The sequence below is a fragment of the Tetrao urogallus genome (assembly GCF_951394365.1).
Source record: "Tetrao urogallus genome assembly, chromosome: 9".
NCBI classification, from domain to species: domain Eukaryota; kingdom Metazoa; phylum Chordata; class Aves; order Galliformes; family Phasianidae; genus Tetrao; species Tetrao urogallus.
In genome coordinates this window covers 11905307-11924191 of record NC_136822.1, presented here as the reverse complement: position 1 = coordinate 11924191, position 18885 = coordinate 11905307, and the positions used below count along the sequence as shown (strand labels likewise).

The window sequence follows — 18885 nt, the reverse complement described above, 5'->3', positions numbered from 1 at the left end:
TTTCTGAGCACACAGGCAGCTTGAATAAATCTTGTGCTATTTGCAGCCCCCTGTTTCATCTTTTTCAGTAGTTAATTTGTTTTCTTTTCAATGTAGAGCTCTATTTGATTATGACAAGACTAAAGACAGTGGCCTTCCAAGTCAAGGACTGAACTTCAAATTTGGTGATATTCTCCATGTCATTAATGCTTCTGATGATGAATGGTGGCAAGCACGGCAGGTAACTCCAGATGGAGAAAGTGATGAAATTGGAGTTATCCCAAGCAAACGCAGGTATGTCGTGATGTTTTATTGACTCTGAGATGTCTGACATTAAATTTCTGATATGATTAATATGTATACATTTGTAGACATTCAGTTTTGCTCTTTGTTGTTAATTTTGTACCACATCATCCAGTCATTTAAAAAAAGTTAAAAATCTGCAGTGTGATCATAATTCGCTCAGTGAGGAATCATATGTGAGATCAGGAGCTGTATTCTCCTGAGTTGACAAAGGTGGTTCCAAATTCCTCTCCTTATCCTGCTAGCAAGTTAGCTGCTTTTACTAGAAATGTGATATTAGTTTAATACTACATCATCTGTGTACAAGTAGGGGCAAAGTAAATTTTGCATAACATGATGTTGATGATTATGACTGCACTTGAGCACTGCGCTTATACTTTAACAAATACTAATTTAAACTTCATGAATTTTGCTCATTTAACTGTTTTGTCTGTTTTGTTGTTTTTTTTTTTTTTCTGGTAGAGTTGAGAAAAAAGAACGAGCCCGTTTAAAGACAGTGAAATTCAATTCCAAGACAAGAGGAGAGAAAGGGGTGAGTTTATGAAGTGCTAATTAAACCTGGTGTTGTGAATGGTAACATTCCTCTGTGGTTTATGCATTAAGGTTCCATGTCATTTTTTAGTGAAAAGATTAAATTCTGTCAGGTAGAAAGAAAATATTTCTGAAAATGAAAGCAAATTTAAATAGTAACCTATTGCCAAAACTGCAAATTAAAGAATTAGCTTAGAAATAGATACTATTCTTCAGTCTGTAATATAGCAGGAGGTGTATATAGTGATCACTTACTGACTAGAGACATTTCTACTGGCACTGCAAGTTCTTCTTGTAAAGCTATTTAACCCTTTGGTCTGGATTGTATTCTTGGACTCCCTTTTTGGAAGAGGGTTACTACCAATTTTCAGAAAAACTAGAACATTTCTTTTGTTAAAGTTTTTGTAATGCATGTAGAAAACAAGAAAATATTGCTCATCAGGGTCCCTATGATAAAATGAGGTTTTATACTGTGCACAGTAAGAAGGATAAAATACATCCTTTGTTACACCTGTGGCTACAGAAGCTTTAAGGGACTCATTAAGTCTTCCCCTGTTACTAACCATACAGTGTCCATCCACCTCTCAAGTGTTTTTGTCTCAGCCCTGCTCTCTGTTGGCACCAACACTGGTGTGGCTGTGCAGGAGTCATACAAAGTAAGCAGTGTGGATGGAAGGATAACTCAGTCCCTAAGAAATAGCAGTCAGTAACTTGGTGCAGGTCACTGCTTGGTATGTCAGCTTTGTCCCAGTACATAAGGTGGGACAGTGGGATGAGTGGTGAGGAGGCAAGGTAACTGCTTTTTTGGAGTAGTCTGCAATGTGCTTCTGAGCTCCCGAGGAAACTATTTCATATATCATTTTTTTCAGACTTCACAAACATTAATTATTTTAGATCCAAATTTATTTTTTGTCTTTTATTTTGGTTAGTGTTTTCCTTTCTTCAAAAACCAAATATATAAAGCACTAAAGCCTCAATAATGTATCTGTATACTTTAAAGATATCAAAATCCAAATATGCATTCCTCTCCTACGTGGTAAAGGTTTCCTATTAAGTTTACTAATGAGGAAAATGTCAAGTTTTTCTAATTTTTAAATTTTTAAAATGCAAATTGTTTAAAGCAAAATCAGTGCCTTTAGTTATTTTCTGATTAACAGTTAGAGTCTGCCTTGAGGATCCCTCTGAGAATTTGCATTTTGCTTTTCTCTTTTCATTCCTTCGTATTTTCCTACTGGAATAAATTGTTATCAATCGCTGTGGTAACTTTTAACCCATCATTTTTGGATTATGAGTTCACTTATAGGAGTTGCATAAGAACCAAATGGCTTAAATACCTCAGATCGTTTTACATTACACAGTTTTTCAAATATTACCATGTTCTTTGAGAAGATAATTTCATGTTCTTGTAGTCTGACTACCACCAAACTGTGAACAGGTACTGATCTACCTGAGGTAGCGTTTTGGAATAGAGCAGTTAGTACCCTGCTAACACACACCGTGTGCTAACAGAGCACCAAACATATGCATGGGATACTGAGTGGAAAAGCAACTACGCTTGCCATTGATACAGAACTGCAGTTTTTTTAGTAACACTTCGTTTTGCAAACACGCTTACACTTATTCGCAATCTGTTGCTTCAGCTGTAAATGTTTTAACATGGCAATTTCTCCTTTAAATTATTCTTCCTGTGTTTGTCATGGGGGTAGTTTTCCCAGTAAGTTACCTGCAGCATACACTCCTCATGGACTGCGTGCATTCCTGTGTCTGTATGTGATAAATCTCCATGGACAGTATGAAACATCAATTTTGAACAATTCTTCAAAAATTCTACATCGAAATCCTAAAGAATAACCCTAGTGATGGCAAATAGTAAAGTCTGCCTTCCTGTACGTTTAAGTAACACTAAGAAACTGGAGCAGAAGTGATTATTTTTCCCCCGTTCCTTTCATACACACATTTACCTAACTTTCTGTGCTGCTTCTGTTTTAATATATTCTTGCTTGTAGTGCCTGATCATGATTTGCGGTGGGCTTGTGAAGAATTTAATGTAATTACTATGCATTTTCAACTAATAAGCAATTCTCTTCAGCTTTTTATAATCATGGCATCTTTTAAAAGTAATCTTTTGGCTAATCTTTTTGTTCAAAATCAGTCCAATATTCTTTTAATTTCTTTGGTTTTTTTTTTTGGCTATGGAACTGACTCTGACCATTATACATGCAGTATATGAATTTTCATATTAGTTCAGTAAGACTTACTGTGGAGAAAGTTAAAACCATTAATGTTATGAAATATTTTCAAAACTAAAATGAAAAACATGAATATCTTTTGTGAAGCAAAATAAATTCAGCAGTATCTTTAATCACAGCAAAATCTCACCACCTCAGTACCATTTTTGCTTTGTTATCATTTCCCTTATTTTCACATTCTTTTGACCTGAGGGTCTTATCCCAGCAGACAATTGGCTAGATGTGAGCTATTCACCTTTCAGAGTGCACATTACAGCATTCTTCATCATGCTCAGCTAGGATCATTTGGGCATATTTCTTTGTTGCCTGTCTTATATAGATCCCAGTAACATTTCTGGTTATGAGAAGTCAAGTCCAATAAGTTCCTCTGTCCGTATGTCAGGTTGAAAGTTTGCCAGTTCTAACAGAGGAATGACAGTTTTAGTCAAACACAGATGCCAGCCAATTAAAGGTTTCTGTGTTTCCTACTTATAACATTATTGCTGTATCTAGAGCTCAGTGCTCGTGTCACTGGTGGTGCTCCTACGATACTGTGTGCCTCTGTAACACCTGGTAGATTTGATGAAATATCTTTGTCTTGACAGTGGTAATGAAAATATCACTGGATTTTTCAGTATGTGATACTGCCAAGCAAGCCTGTATTAAAACAGATGGCCAGAAGCATTGTTAGTAGAGTAGCAGTATGCAACTTGTGTAGCACTATAGGCATCCTCTTTAGGAAGGCCAAATGCTCGTTTTGTACTTGTACCAAAAAAGGTGGCCAGTGATTTGAAACATGAGTCCTTTTTGACTCCTGCTTGTTGCTGTACTTCATTCCATGCTTAGGGCTGATAACAAAGGTAGTGTAACTTTTTACTACCGCATTTTGTACATAGAGAAAGAAAGCTCAGACTGGATTAAATGAGGTCAAACAGTCTTTGAAAATTAATGTGGTTTAAATTTTAGAAATAGCTGCTCATATAATTTTACCGACTTAATGAAATATATTTTGATTCTTTGTAAAATTATGTTTTAAAAAAGTGTTTTGTGGAAGTTTTATTACCTCCTGTGGCACGTTGACTGTGTTTGGTTTGCAAATAAACAGACCCCCAGCTGCATAAGATCACAAAACCAAGCTGGGTATTTTCCTGCTTTTACCATTCTCCCAGTGACAGAATTTTTGCAAACCAAATGACACAAGCATGGCCAATTACATAGCTTGGCAAAACTGGTTAGATGATTCACTGATGCTTAAAGGAATAAAGAAGGTATTTCAGCTAGCATGAAGTTAGCTGTACCGGTTCTGTGCGTAATTACTGATCTATTTATGCATCGAGGTTCTTTATTTACTTTTTGCAGGATGTAAGTTAGAGATGCTGCAGTCACAGTGTCTTCAATTAGAGACACGACAGCAGGTATTACTAAAATACGAATATTTCAGTAACTATACCTGTAAGCTCAGGTATATAAGAATGAATATACACTTGTGCTCTTCATCGCTTACACAAGAAGAATCTTATTTTAAGGAGACACATTTTTTTAATCCATTTCTACTATTTCACTGTTACTTTCTTAGTTTTACCGTTAGAGAATTCAGTGCAGTGCCAGTGGTATGTTATTTAGCAGCTGTCACCAAAGTATTTACAGTTTGACCTTTGCAGAGGGGCATCACATTTCTGGTGTGCTCTTACATTAGCTGTTTGTAGCAGCATGTGTAAATACCTTTTTTTTTTTTTTTGTTCCCCCCAAACTACCATAGTTCCTGTACTAGATAATATCAGTGACTTCATTGGCTTTGTTTCTTCGTTTCATTTTGGGTTGGCCACCTTCTAGCAGCCTAGTTTTTTCACATCTCATTACACTCACAAGAAGCTGAACTTTGTGAAACGCAGGTCAGGCCTTCCAGGGTGAGCCAGCCTGTCACTTCGCTTGCAGTAAGCGTGTGAAATACTGAGAGGGTGAGCAAAGCCATGATCCTGATCTCTCTCTATTTGACGTGAGCTGAGAAGATGCTGTTAAGTTGAAATATGCACTGCATAATGTGGTTATAGGAGTCAGCTTCCACAAAGCTGCTGGTCTGGGCCTTTGTTCACACAGAATTAGACATCCTTTGTTTTGCCCCTCCTTCTCTTCTTCAGCAGTCATTCAATGACAAGCGTAAAAAGAACCTCTTTTCCCGAAAATTTCCCTTCTACAAGAACAAGGACCAGAGTGAGCAGGAAACCAGTGATATTGACCGTAAGTATGTGGCACTCCATGGAGAGAAAGCACAGTAGAAGGGCCTGCTAGATTGCAGTAGGGTGTTACCGTGGAGACAGTTTCATGAGCTGCAACAGGCTAACGAGCTTGGCGTGCAAACGACAATCCAATCTGTAGGATGAATGCCATCAGTCATTTGCTCTTAAGGTAAATTTTAAACCAAGAGTATATCCCAGTTTGCAGTAAACTGGTTAATACAGATGAGTAAGTGCATATGTGTAACTGGAGGAGATAACAGCTCTTCGGAGCTGTCAGTAATGGTTCCTCAGTTGTCATTCTGAGGAGAGTGCAGAGCAGCAAGGAAAGTGTGTCTAAGCTTACCAGGCTCTCCAGTCAGTCCCTTTGGACCAGCAGCTTCAAAGTCATCCTGTTCTAATTTGATTTCCTTAATGAAAAGAGGTGAATTTGATTGTTTTTGCCTGCATTAAAAAAAAAAAAAAAAAAAAAAAAAAAAAAGCATCTTCTCAAAAACTTAATTTGCAGATTGAGACCAGATCTGCTATAAACTGCATCCTCAGCCATTCTCTGTCATTTGCACCAGTGATTACACTTCATGTGCCGGTCTGGTTCATTCCTATAGCCTTGTCTTCCCTGTGATGTTCTGGGAACTGTCTCCTGTCGTAGCGCCAATTTTATATATTACTGACAATTATTTTCTTTGTGATTGTCTTTTTATTGCTTGCCCTCTGGGGACTACTCTGCAGGAGGTCCCTGACGACATGGGATCAAAAGGCCTGAGTAAGTGATCAAAATACTCCCAAGTTATTTTAACCTCCATCTGAAAAATTACTTTTTTTTTTTTTTTTTAACAGATCTCTTTGAGACTGGTGCTCTACTGGCATAAGGAGGTTGACTCTAAAACTGTTTCATAAGATTTTTCTAGTTTGTAATGTTTTGGGGGTTTTTGCTTTCAGGAAGATATTACTTTTTAGGTGATTATGACATTAGTGTGTTGTAGTTGCTGTCCAGAAGCTTTCCAGCACCTACTTGTTTGTCCTTGGTAGTGACTGTGTTTGTATATTTGTTGATACTCATATATTTTGCTAATGTCATTTTTATATTGTTTTTGTGTTTTTATTATTGAAATTAACCTATGGATTTTCACAGCCATAGCAGAACTATTGCCATAGCAATTTCAGCAGTTGTCAATCCTCTTTCTAGGTGACTGATGTTGGCAGCTCTTTAAAAACAAACAAACAAAAAAGCTTGCTTTAACAGATGCCATGAGAGTTTTTCTGTCTGACTTGCTGAACTCTTACGGTGCTCACAGGGCACTGCTGGCCAGGTGGTGGGGGAGCTGATAGAGGAGGCACGTAAGCATTAGTTTTACACAGCAAGATTCTACAGTTGCTGAGTACCCCATCAGATTTGTGTACCCTGATATCATTTCTGTACTTACAATAAGAGTCATGACTTTTCTTTCATGACAGATACTAAACAAGTAGAGTGCTAGGGGTTTATGGGATAGTAAAATTAGTCACTGAAGATAACCTTTCTTCCCAGATCATAACTGTTCCCTTATTTCTAACCCACAATGTTTCTGAAATTGCACATAGGAGGGGGGCGGTGATACTTCCATATGTGGCCTCAACTACTTAATAGATAAATAAAAATCCTGGTAGCAGTAGCATTAATTTTCCATTTCCGAAACCACTTTTGAGGAGTTTCTTGGTCTAGAGCAGAAGACCAATAATAACCAACTTTGGAATTATGATTGCTAGACTTTAATTTAATCCGGAAAAGTGTCCAGGTGGTTCTGTTATAAAAGTTCTTGCGCAGTAATATTCACATGGAAGTGCAAACCTAAAAATTGCAGGGTTGTGTGTGAAATACGAATGTGTACTTTTCATAATCTTATTTTGATGTGCTATTTAATGTTTTTTCTTTTTATTAACATCCATTCCTTTTGTGTGAAATTAAGCTTGATCCTGAGAGCTATGAGAAGTACCTTAAAACTTTTCTATGCAGTATGTATTGATTTCGGCATTTTGATATCACTGTTGTCTTTCATCTGGATTATTTTTGTCATTTTCTTTCCTTTGGACTCATGTCATTAGTCTGTGTTCCTTATTTTTCTCCATTGTGTTGCAATTTCAGAGCATGTAACCTCTAATGCCAGCGATAGTGAAAGTAGTTACCGTAAGTGTTTTTAAGTTCTTTATTTAGAACCTTTGTTTAGTAGCTCTTCCTTTGCTTTTGTTTGTCTGTCTTTCCTGGGTATTTACATGTTAAATTGAACTTCCCAGTAAGCTTCCATTGAAGTCCATGTTTGTGTGTTAATTGGGTACTGCAAAATTCCAGCGTCTTTTTTTTTTAGTTGACAAGAGAGAATCATTGCAAACCTCCTTTATGGATATTATTGTTGTGATTTATGATTGTCATTGCTCAGCTTAATTTGAATTAATTCCTTTTTATTTAAATTATCCATGTTAGCTAGACCTGCTGAAACCGAAATGTAAATTTAATGTTGACAAATACAATGATTACTGTGCTTAATACAGGGGGTGTAATCTGTTACATAGCGTAGTACCTATCAACGATGCTCAGATAGAACATGTAGATACTTCTAACGAAAGTAAAGGTGAACAAACATGTATTTACCCTTGCTTTTCAGCTTTCATTTCTCTATTTTGTCAAGTGTAGGTGCTTTGTCTGAATTATCTTGCAACATGACACACGTTAGGTGCTGGAGCCAGCTGTGATAAATTAGCATGCTAGATGCACAGTTGTGCTTGTGCACGTCCCTCATCTCCACCAGTTTACCTTTTAAGTACTAGACTGAATTACCATTTTCACTAACCTGAGCTACAGTGCTGTTTGCTTCTGCCTAAGCTGCAGATGTACACGTTCCAGTGTGTAATATGCTGATTGATGCTGTTCTACAGACACTTCTGTCTCGTTGGTCATTTCCAGTGAACAGTGCCTCAGTGAGGTTGTTGAGTCCAGAGCAGGAACCATGGGTAGAGCAGAGCAAGCAGGCTAAACACTGAGGATTCATAGAGGAGCACAAAAAGAGGGAACAGTAAAAGTCAAGTGATGTGTCAGAGCTGCTCACTGATCTGCTCCTGGGTGCCTGTTAACCCAAGAAGAGGCACTTCACAGACAGATGCCACTTGTGGCAGGGTAGTAAGGAAAGTGGTTCACTAACAGCTACACCTGTTTGGAAGCTACAGATGTTGTCAGAAATAAGGAGGCCTGAGTTTGCATGCAGATGGTTACACTTGAGAGAATGTGTACATGTACAAGTTCCTCAGTGCTTACAGTGCTTAAAACTTGCAGACCAGCTGCAAAAAAGAAAAAAAAAAAAGAGCAGAAAAAAAGAGCAGGGGAGGCATTCATGTTCACTGAGAATAACACAGATTAAATGTGTATGGAAGTTGCCTTTGCATATATGACTAACTTACAAATTTTAACTGTTTTTAATGACATACCATTAAAACTATCTAACTCTGACTGTTTCTCCATAAATTTGCTGCTTTCCTCTTTTTTTTTTTTTCCCCAAGGTTTTTCTCAGAAATGCTTTATTTATGTTTAAAGTTCATCACTGGTACTACTAGTTAGTTTTTCACTCCTATATTACTTAAGAAGCCCTGATTTTACTATGAATATTATGGATTTACTTATCTCACTGTGGAATTCGAAGCACTTTTTATTAAAATTATTTTTTTAATTTCTTCTTACTGCTGTCTAAAAGTTATCTTGATTACAGATGAGTACGGTTGTTCAAAAGGTTCATTCTATTAATATTCATTTTTCAACAGTATTGAAAAAGCAATGACAATATATACTTTTTGCCCTCAATTGGGGGACACTTTATAATTCTTACTGTCTCTTTAATAGTTTGCTTAACTAATCCTTATAGCAGTGTGACTTCTCCAAGGAAGTATCTAATTTTCTGTGGGCTGGATATTTCATGGACGAGTTGATAGTTGGTGATTCCCTGTTCCTCTCCCTAGCCTAAAAAGGGTTCTGAAAGTATATACTGTCCTAAAATCCATTTGCATGAGTGCCTTTTTGAGATATTAAAATATTCAGGTTGCATGTTTTCATGTCTGTCTTAATGTATTACTCACTTGCAATACCTTAAAAAAATTAAAGAAATTGTTCATGTATTGCTGGAATGCAAAGTTATTATAAGTCAGTCTTATTCTCTTAGACATTGTAAATTTCAGATTTAAAAGATCAGTGGGCTTTGCTGTTCAATAAAGAACATGTGTATCAAAGCAATATATGAATATAGAAAAGCCTTCATCTGCCATCTATTTTTTTAAAAGGCTGTGGTATAGCATTGGTGTGTTCCTTTGCCTGTTATGAGTATGGCTTATGAACCAAAAAGAATGTTTTAAAAGTGAGTTATTGAACTCAACTGAGTTATTGAAGTGCTGCATTTTTTGAGAGTTCACAGTGTTGTCATATAATTTTAGCCTGTATGTTCAGAATTACAAATTCTCTGCTGTCATGGAGTTGATTTTTAGTGATTCCCGTGCAAGTAATCTTACTCTGAGACATTTTGTTGGACTAGAGATGTTCTTTTAGAGAGATGGCAACTGAGGTATATTTCAGATGCTTGCACTAACCTTTTAAAGCCTGCAGCTGTTAAAGGTCAAAGCCTAGTTATTTTAGTTTCATTCACTGCTGATATGCTTTCTGGAGCTGAGAACAATAGAGAACATTCTTCAATTTCAAGTTCATCTTCAAAAGCTTACTAGTGAAATAGTAGTGAAATATATACAATGATAATGTTTTTTTGTTGAATTGGAGTGGTTGGAGGTCTTTATATAAATGCCACTTTGTGCAAAACTTACTGGGAGAGCTGTACACCTAGACACGCATGACTTTCAGCTTTGTGTGTAGAAGAATGCTGCAGAAACATTTAAAGTATGGAAAGTGCTCATGAAGAAGGTGGCAGTGCCTGAGCAGTGAATGACACCATGCATGCACTTCGTTCGGGGAAACGCAAGAGCATTTCAGTTCTGCTTTAAAATACTTCTTGTGCTTGGTGTCAGTTTGACATGCTAACATGGCTGAAGAAATTGTATACTGTATGCATCTTACGCTTCAAAATTTTGTGTGGCGTATCTCTGTGAGCTTTATAATTCATCGCTCTTTAACAGCGTCCTCCATCAGTATCACTGTAACATGTCTTCTGCTGATGAACGTCTGTATTGTTGCTCTTCATTAAATGACTCGATGTAAATGTATTGCTTTAGAAAACGATACATAAATACTTCTTTGCATTTGCCTTTCCAGGTGGCCAAGAGGAATATGTCCTGTCTTATGAACAAGTCAATCAACAAGAAGGTTTGTAGAGCTTGCTTAGTGTAACCTGACTGCACTCTGATATCAGAGTGGTTCATGTGCACTTATGTACCCAGTGCTATAATAAACTTCTTCATTGATTTTCAACTTCTATTTTATCTCTATTAAAATGAATAAAGCATAAAGGCATAAATTATTAAATTCAATTGCTAAATTATTTAGCATGTAATCCAAAGGTGTGCTAATTAATGTCTCACCACTGCGTGGTTTATACTGCATAAGGAAAATAGGGTATATTTGTTTCATCCGTGTGAACTCAGGAAGTTTTCTTCTGTTTCAAATTGCTGTAGCATTCCCACTGTCGCTGTTCCCTTTTTGTCACAGGAAAATTCATGTCAGTAGATTATTTGTTTGTTGTAGAAAAAGCCTAAGTTAAAATATTTCCAAACCATCGCAGTCTGGCATTCCTGCGTGCTGCTTCTTGCAAGGCTGATTTGTTAGTTGTTAACCATGTGATTTTCTTTCAGAAAATAAAGAAATTTTGGATAAAGAGGAAATCAGTGGGAGAAAACACCCTACCACACTTACATTTAGAACAAAATTATATTCACTGATTTTTAATGGGATCCTATTATTTCCTTTTCACCTTCTCCTGATCCTTTTTTTCTGCGTATAATAGATGCATTTTTAGCATTCCTGTTCACCACCACAGGTGCAAATGGTTCCTTTATGTAGTCTGATAAAATATTATATGTATAATCTGATTAAAAATATGATCTTTAAAAAAGGAATGCTTGGTATGTATTAAACATAGAATACAGTAAAAAACAGAGTAAATGTATATATCATGTGTACACAGGTTCAATTAATAAGATTCAAGACATTCCTTTTGTGAATTGGAATTACTTCCAGGATTTAAAATGCATTTTACAAGTCAAACTGTATTTAATTTAGACTCGTGTAGTAATGACAGAACTTAAAACTAAAATTCATATGGTCGAAATGATATGACTACATATTTAGATGTTACTGTTGTTACACTAATTGCAGCATAATTTGGTATCTTCTGTCCTTAAATTCCAAATAAAAAGTCTTTATAACTCTGTTACAGATTAAGCATGCTTTAAAAGATGCTATACTTCATTTTATAAATGTGATAGTAGTTAGGGGAGCTATAGCTATGTGAGTATGTAAGCTGGGATTTTAGAATAATAAGGCTTTTCCCAATGGCAGGTTTGAAATTTAAGAAATAAGATGTGAAATGATTTTCAGACTTCCCATTTTACTGTTTTCATTAGAATGAAAGATGTTACTTTGTGAAAAGGTTTCAGAATTCAGGAGTCATCTTCAGTTACCCTGAACAGGAATTGGGGAATAAAGATTTGACATCTTTGACTGCAGTATTAATTGATGCAAATACTTTAGCATGTTTTATTTTCTCTTCAGAAGTACATATTCTTTTAGGTATTAATACTGCTACCATGTGGTAAAGCTTATTTTGCTAAACTTTAAAGGTTGGTGATGTCATTGAAATGTAACTTCAGTTATTCTTTTACATTTGACAGTGAACTATACTCGACCTGTGATTGTTTTGGGACCCATGAAAGACAGAATTAACGACGATCTGATTTCAGAATTTCCAGACAAATTTGGCTCATGTGTTCCACGTAAGTTTCAGCAGATACTAAAGCAATTATAAGTGGGTTTTTAGTTTTGTGTTGTTATTTCCTTCATAGACCTAACCTTTGTATGTAGAGGTAAAATGTTGGGATACCTTTATAAAGTTTATTAATGGTTACTCTTCTCTTTACTTTCTTTGTTACAGTTTTGCAGTTTAAATGGAGGACTATTTTTGAACGTTGGGGGGGAGAGGGAACATTTTTTGTTTTTTTTTTTTCTTTAAACGTTACTGGTTTGTATTTAAAGATACTACCAGACCAAAACGAGATTATGAGGTGGATGGACGTGATTACCATTTTGTCACTTCGCGAGAGCAAATGGAGAAGGATATTCAGGAGCACAAATTCATTGAAGCTGGCCAGTACAATAATCATCTTTATGGAACAAGTGTGCAATCAGTGCGAGAAGTAGCAGAAAAGGTAAATCAGTGCCGGTTGTTTTATTTACTGAGGTGATTATTTGACTGTGCTGACGGGAATAGGAGAATGGCAAGGAGCCACTGGGAACCCTCTGATCTTAGAAGGACTTTGTACAAACCTAGAAACAAAGAGCATTGTTACAAATGCATTTAAGAGAAACAACCAGAGCATCGTGATCAAACTGTGAAAGAAGAGCAACTTCTTAAGTGCTGACAATCTAGTCTTCCACCCGTTGTTCAAGATCCTTCAACACTTGGCATAATTGTTGGGCCAAATACAACAAATACTGGCTGTCATATCACAAGAGGGAACACAGACTAGTTACTGCTCTTAATTCTCTGTTTCTAGGGCATGTGCTACATTTGAAGAGAAACCACATGAAAGATGTGGACAGGTCAGCATGAATAGAAAAATACAGTGCTGGAACGTACATAAACTTCGTTTAATGTTACTGCTTAGCCTCTGGATCCATGGAGTAGATCCTGGAAAAAATTATCATCAGTTGAAAGCAAACAGTTGTGCATTTTTTATGTGGGAAGAATGTATTTGTTCCCTAAGAATTCCTGAAATAAGATCACAGAATCACCAAGGTTGGAAAAGATCTCCAAGGTCATCCAATCGTTCACCTGCCACCAGTATTTCCCACTAAACCATGTCCCTTAGTACAGCATCAAAATGTGCCTTGAAATTCTGTGTTGTTTTTTTTTTTTTTTTTTAACTCAATAGAGCAGAAGTAAATGACCCTGGCAATCCCTTCTCTCAGGAAAGGATAAGGAAAATGTATTCAGGAAATGTGTTTTAGGATGTATGTAACCTACTGTCTTTATGGTGCTTGTGTGCCTGGCTTGCAGAATTCTGCTAGGTCTCCTGCTAATGAAAAGGATGTTCTCATTTCAGACTACCAACAAAGGCCTTCCGTTCTATTTCCCCTACACTGCCCCTTTCTAAAATGGTGATATCACAAATTGTTCATATGCTACTCAAAGGAAATAAATAAAAATATGTGGAGTAGAAATTACTGTATTAGATGTAAGAGGTGCTGACAATAGGAGGAATCTTTGAGATGAGGACATGCTGGAGCAATGGCAGGTTAATAATGCTGGATAAACAACCCTGCTGCATTCTGCTTCAACCCCCTGAGGAATAAGCTATATTTGTTTCCTAAATAATAAAAAGTAATCAGCCCAAATAAATGTAATTCATGTAGTTCTCAAACCTGGTGCTCCCCAGGTTGATACCCAACAATGAATGAGAAAGATTATGTTCAGTTCCATCTGCCTGTTCTGAGGTGACATTTGCTTGGCATCCTAGGCAGTTCATTCCCTCAGAAATGTTCGTCAAGGCATCTGGCTCTTTTCTAAACTCTGTCATGGCTACAGCCTTAAATAAACCCTAAAATGGTGGTGTGGTTTTATGTACAGCTGCTCTGTATTCTCCATTGTTGATTGGGCTGAAGCTTCTGATGCAGAGAGGATGGAAAAAGAGTCAGGAACATCTCTAGTTATGCATGATCCCAGAGGAGTGAGCGCTTTGGGACCATATGCTAGATTAGTGCAATCCTGATATCATTGATGCAGGTGCTTTAGTTTCATTGGCTTTGGTGGAAACGTAGTTTCTCTTCTAAGTTATTATACTAATAAATGCATAGCTGTGACTTAAACTTCACTTATTGTCATTTTTCCTTTTCTCTCTTACTTTTAGGGTAAACATTGTATTCTTGATGTTTCTGGTAATGCGATCAAAAGGTTGCAGATTGCCCAGCTGTACCCAATCTCCATTTTTATTAAACCCAAAACAGTGGAAAATATCATGTAAGTAAAAGCAAAGTACCTCAGACTAAATTGTTTGAGACTGTGACAGTTGCAAATTATGTGAAAATAATTGTAATACTTGAATTTTTTAAAATATGTAAATATTTGTTTTGCTCATGAATGGGTTGAATTTCTAGGGACTTTTAAACTAAGTTTCTAATCCAAGTCACAAGTTGCTGAGAATGACTGCCACTGAGTATAATTCCATATAACATGGTGTCAGAACTGCTCATTCCCTCTACAATCTCCAGTTAGAGACATATCTGCTTAGATATGTCATTTAGGAGACTGCCTTTATTAGGCTAATACTCACACGCTGGTTTAAAATTGTATTTCCAAAGATTAGAGGTAGTTTCTTTACGTGTATAATGTTTTCAATCTCAGGGAAATGAATAAACGCTTAACGGAAGAACAAGCCAGGAAGACATTTGAGAGGGCAATGAAACTGGAGCAAGAGTTTACTGAACACTTCACAGGTTTGTTTTGTTTGGCCAGAGCTGAAATGTTATTGCCTTCTGTATGATAATTGCTTCACCACTGAGATAACGTTGAGCTGTTTTTCAAGCTTATCTGTGATTGTTCTGAAGCATAAAACTATGCAAGTGCATCTATGCTGATACCAACTGCATCAGTGAATTCATTATCTGTATAAGTTTAACAGTCACTCAATTTACTCTTTAAAACCATGGAACTTTCTACTGTGTTCCTTGGTATTAAAAATGCAGATGTCTGCTTTGTTGATAAATTTTACACCTAAAGCTTTTTATTTGCTTTCAGTTTTTGAAATCCAGAAATAAAGAATGTTAGTACTGATCTCTGTAAACTGGACAGCAGGGTCTGCAGCGTGCACAAATGCAGTTTGTTAACTGTAGCAGCAAGAGGTAGACTGCAAGCACTCAGGCTGTGCTTACTTTTTCATCATGGCATGCAAATGAGGAGAGTAAGTCAGGACCTTCAGGAGGACAGGAGCGAGCCTCTTCTATTTGTATCCTAGGTAGACACTCACTCCTTTCTTTTCTATTACATTCTTTGGCAGTATTTTAATGTTTGCTGCCCCATCCACCTCCATCTTTGTGACATGTCACCTCTGCCCAGTTCCTTCTTCCACATATTTTTTGTGGGCAGAGCTACAAATGCAGACCTTCCTTAAATAGTCTGCTCAACCTGCTGGCTTCATATGGGAGGAAGTTGAAAGACCCAGCAGACTCCCTGCTTCAGTCTTCCTGCTGCCTCATTCCCCACACTGAGTGCTGCCCACCCAATGAGCAACTTAAGTGTCTCCCTTTTTGTCTACCTCCCTCTCGGTTACTTTGCAGCTGTCACTGTTTATCCCTACATCAAGCTCTCCCACTCTTCCCATAACTCTATAACCATCTATACTCAGAAAGCTATCGGACTCTCCAACGTATATTGCAAATTCTTCATCTTACAGAGTCATTTACCAGATGATTTGCAAGTATGTCAGGTATGTTGTTTAGGAAACTGATGAGTTTATTTTAATAGATGTTCAGTATTTAGTTAGCAGCTGGTATTCACCCAGGTTGTCTTAGGTATTAAGCAATTCTGTTAGGAAGATAAGGGCCAAAATTGAAGATACTTGAAAATCATATGGTTCTTTTTTAAGAGCTCTAGTGCCCGTGACCATGTTTCTTTTAAGAAGTGTAAGACTTGTTGACTGGGGCAGATAGCAACATCCCATGGGCAGATTTGTCTTTGCTTTGTCTTTAGGCATTTAAGCAATTAGGATATTTCAAAACATTACAATCTCATTTACTGCTGTTGCCTATATGACTTACCTGCCTCAGTAAATTGTGTGAGCATTCCCTAATCTGTTAAAAAAAACTACATCATGTGGAGTAACTGAAATCAACTTCATCAGCAAATTAGGCTTAAACTGAGTCAAACTTCACACTACAGCATAGGGGAGAGCACATCCATACTGTGTTTTGAGGGTGTTGGGCTTTGCAAGGAGTGTGGTTGAAACATCTGGAGAATTAAGGTGTTTGCAATGTAAGGATGTTCCTACATCTTTCCACTGCACTGCTGTGCTGAGGATTACATGTGAACTATTGAAAACTGAACCACCTCGTCCTCCCACAGACACAAGGGCTTGGAAGCAGCAGTAATAAATTAATGCACAGAGAAGTACATCTGGCCCACCTCCAATATTTATCTTTCATATTAAACTTTGTTTCTTGGCTTATCTCAATGCTGAGGTGATGATCCTAATTAGAAAGAGGTTGCTATCTCATGGTGAATGCTTTCTCAGGCTGATGTGTGGTAAGAACAGCTCAAACTTCACTTTGCCTTCATTCTCACCAGACTGCATGTTAGTTTGATGTGTCAAACACATCGTGGCTCTTTTCTCATTATTTTTTTTAGCCTTGGAGAAAATGTATCTAACAGTCTGAATGTTAATTGTATTTTAACTATATAAAACTTGAATCTATTTGCTGTACAACAAACCCCAGTAGTTCATGTTCTCTCTTGCCAAAACCAAAGTTAGTGCTCACATACTGCGTGAGGACACAGCCCTGTGCTGTCTTGTCTTTTTCTCTTGGAAATGCAAATGAGAGCACCAGAGTCTGTGGAATGACTTGGGCCAACTCTAGCTTGTATTTGGGAAAGGCAAATACACCTCCTCAGCTGTATATACATGAGCCTAAAAGGAAAACCACAACCGAACCCCGTGCTTTTGTGTGTCTTGTAACAACTGTCAGCAGCGTCTGTCCATCTAGAAGCACAAGAATCAGAGTTCTCAGTAGGCATCCATTCCTTCAGTGATCCAAAATCCCTTTGCTGCCCTGTGAGAGAAAGTTACATCTTGATTTAGAGCATCTTGGTTTCTGTAAGGAGCAAAGAAAGATGACTCCGGATTGCCACATTGTGTTTTGCAGCTATTATCCAAGGAGACACACTGGAAGAAATCTACAACCAAGTGAAACAGATCATAGAGGAACAATCTGGGCCTTACATCTGGGTTCCAGCAAAGGAAAAATTATGAAAACGGATTTTTGCTTTCCATTTTCTAACTGATATCACCCACTACATCTGACAACTCTTAAGCCCTTCCAGTGGAGCCTGCCTCTAGTTCCTCCCAGTGTGGTTCATACCCTAACCATCACGTTCTGCAGTTCCCATAACGCTTTAAATTTGATGTCTCTCTTAGTTTAAATAATTTGTATTATTGTGTGTTGTTGGTTTGCCATTTTTCAAACATGACAGTGGAATGGCCTGACCAGCTATTACTTTGGGGTGGGGGTGGGAGGGGATTGCTTGGTAAAATTCCTTAATGTTTAAGGGAAAGTAACTTTCAGAGATTTTTCAAAAAAGCTTTATAGACATTCTTTTAAAGTTTCATAACAATTGAAAGAAAAGTTGTATTCCAGGAAGTTGTAAATCATGAGTAACTTTGCACGCTTAACTTTAATAGCATGGTTTGGTCAGCGCAATCAACTTCAGGTTTTATTTTCTGAGTTAAATTCTATTCTCACAGATTTTTTTTTTCTTTTATTTCCAGGCAGTTAAAGAGAAACTTTCAAATTTTGAGTTAACGTTTTCATTAACTCCCATCACTCCTTCTCAAGGGATATTCATTTCCATAATTTCATATGGATATTCTTACAATCTATTTTTTCATTTTTTTGCCAATAAAATTGCTAGGGATAAAGATGTGTAATGTTTTTAATCTTCCTCGTGCAGCACTATTTATAGTGTCTTACAGAAATTGTTTATAGATAATGGTCATTACACTTTTTGAGCCTAAAACATGTCTAGGTGCTAGGAAACCTTGTATTTTCAGAGGAATGCCAAATTTCCATTGGCGTTAATACAGAAAACAGCTGCAGAGATGGTTGTTGGGGCAATGAGAGAGCGATTCGTAGCCTAAAAATGTGTGTTCTTAGGGGTCAGATTTTAATGAATATTTTACCCACAATAACTGCCTATTTTGTTATAATAAATATATATATATATTAAACTTTCTTTAACTAAACTCTGTAACTATGGGAATTATTTTCTTTACATAGTTGCGCACACGTATAAATATATATATATAAAAATATATATTTTTCTTTTACCACCTACTCCTAGCTTTTTGTTTTGAATAAAAATACAGATTAGAATTTACCTTCCTTAATCACGTGAAGTCAAATGGGCTGTGGTGGCTGGGCAAAAAGTCCAGGGAATTATTAGTTACAAAAAAAAATATGTGCGAGTTCTCCTCTTTTCTACGGAATTTCAGGTGTTTGTCTCTTTCTGTTTTTCTTTGTAATATGCATGTCTTAACCAAAGGGAGAATTCAGAGTCAAAGATGCATTTTATTTTTCTGTATATGTTCATCTTGGATTGCATAGGTGCGAGATCTTCCATTTGCAAAGCACAAACTTCTGTGCAGAATGTTATAAATATGTTGTA

At 36.8% G+C, this 18885-nt stretch overlaps 1 protein-coding gene across 18 annotated transcripts in view; it reads left to right on the top strand.

The window, feature by feature from the left end:
- Positions 1 to 17473, top strand: part of DLG1 (discs large MAGUK scaffold protein 1) — a gene marked incomplete at both ends in the record, with an annotated part of 129503 nt that extends 112030 nt beyond the window's left edge. For 5 of the 18 annotated variants that reach the window (XM_079539470.1, XM_079539468.1, XM_079539479.1 and 2 more), the window contains 10 exons: positions 97 to 273; positions 745 to 814; positions 6005 to 6038; positions 7398 to 7439; positions 10551 to 10601; positions 12125 to 12226; positions 12486 to 12658; positions 14360 to 14469; positions 14854 to 14945; positions 17367 to 17473. In XM_079539470.1, coding sequence (XP_079395596.1) covers positions 97 to 273; positions 745 to 814; positions 6005 to 6038; positions 7398 to 7439; positions 10551 to 10601; positions 12125 to 12226; positions 12486 to 12658; positions 14360 to 14469; positions 14854 to 14945; positions 17367 to 17473 — 958 coding nt within the window. Of the gene's footprint in view, positions 1 to 96; positions 274 to 744; positions 815 to 5179; positions 5280 to 6004; positions 6039 to 7397; positions 7440 to 8994; positions 9031 to 10550; positions 10602 to 12124; positions 12227 to 12485; positions 12659 to 14359; positions 14470 to 14853; positions 14946 to 17366 lie in introns of all 18 variants that reach the window. The other 13 variants (XM_079539469.1, XM_079539482.1, XM_079539473.1 and 10 more) reach the window with 5 other exon arrangements.
- Between the last annotated feature and the right edge of the window lie 1412 nt (positions 17474 to 18885).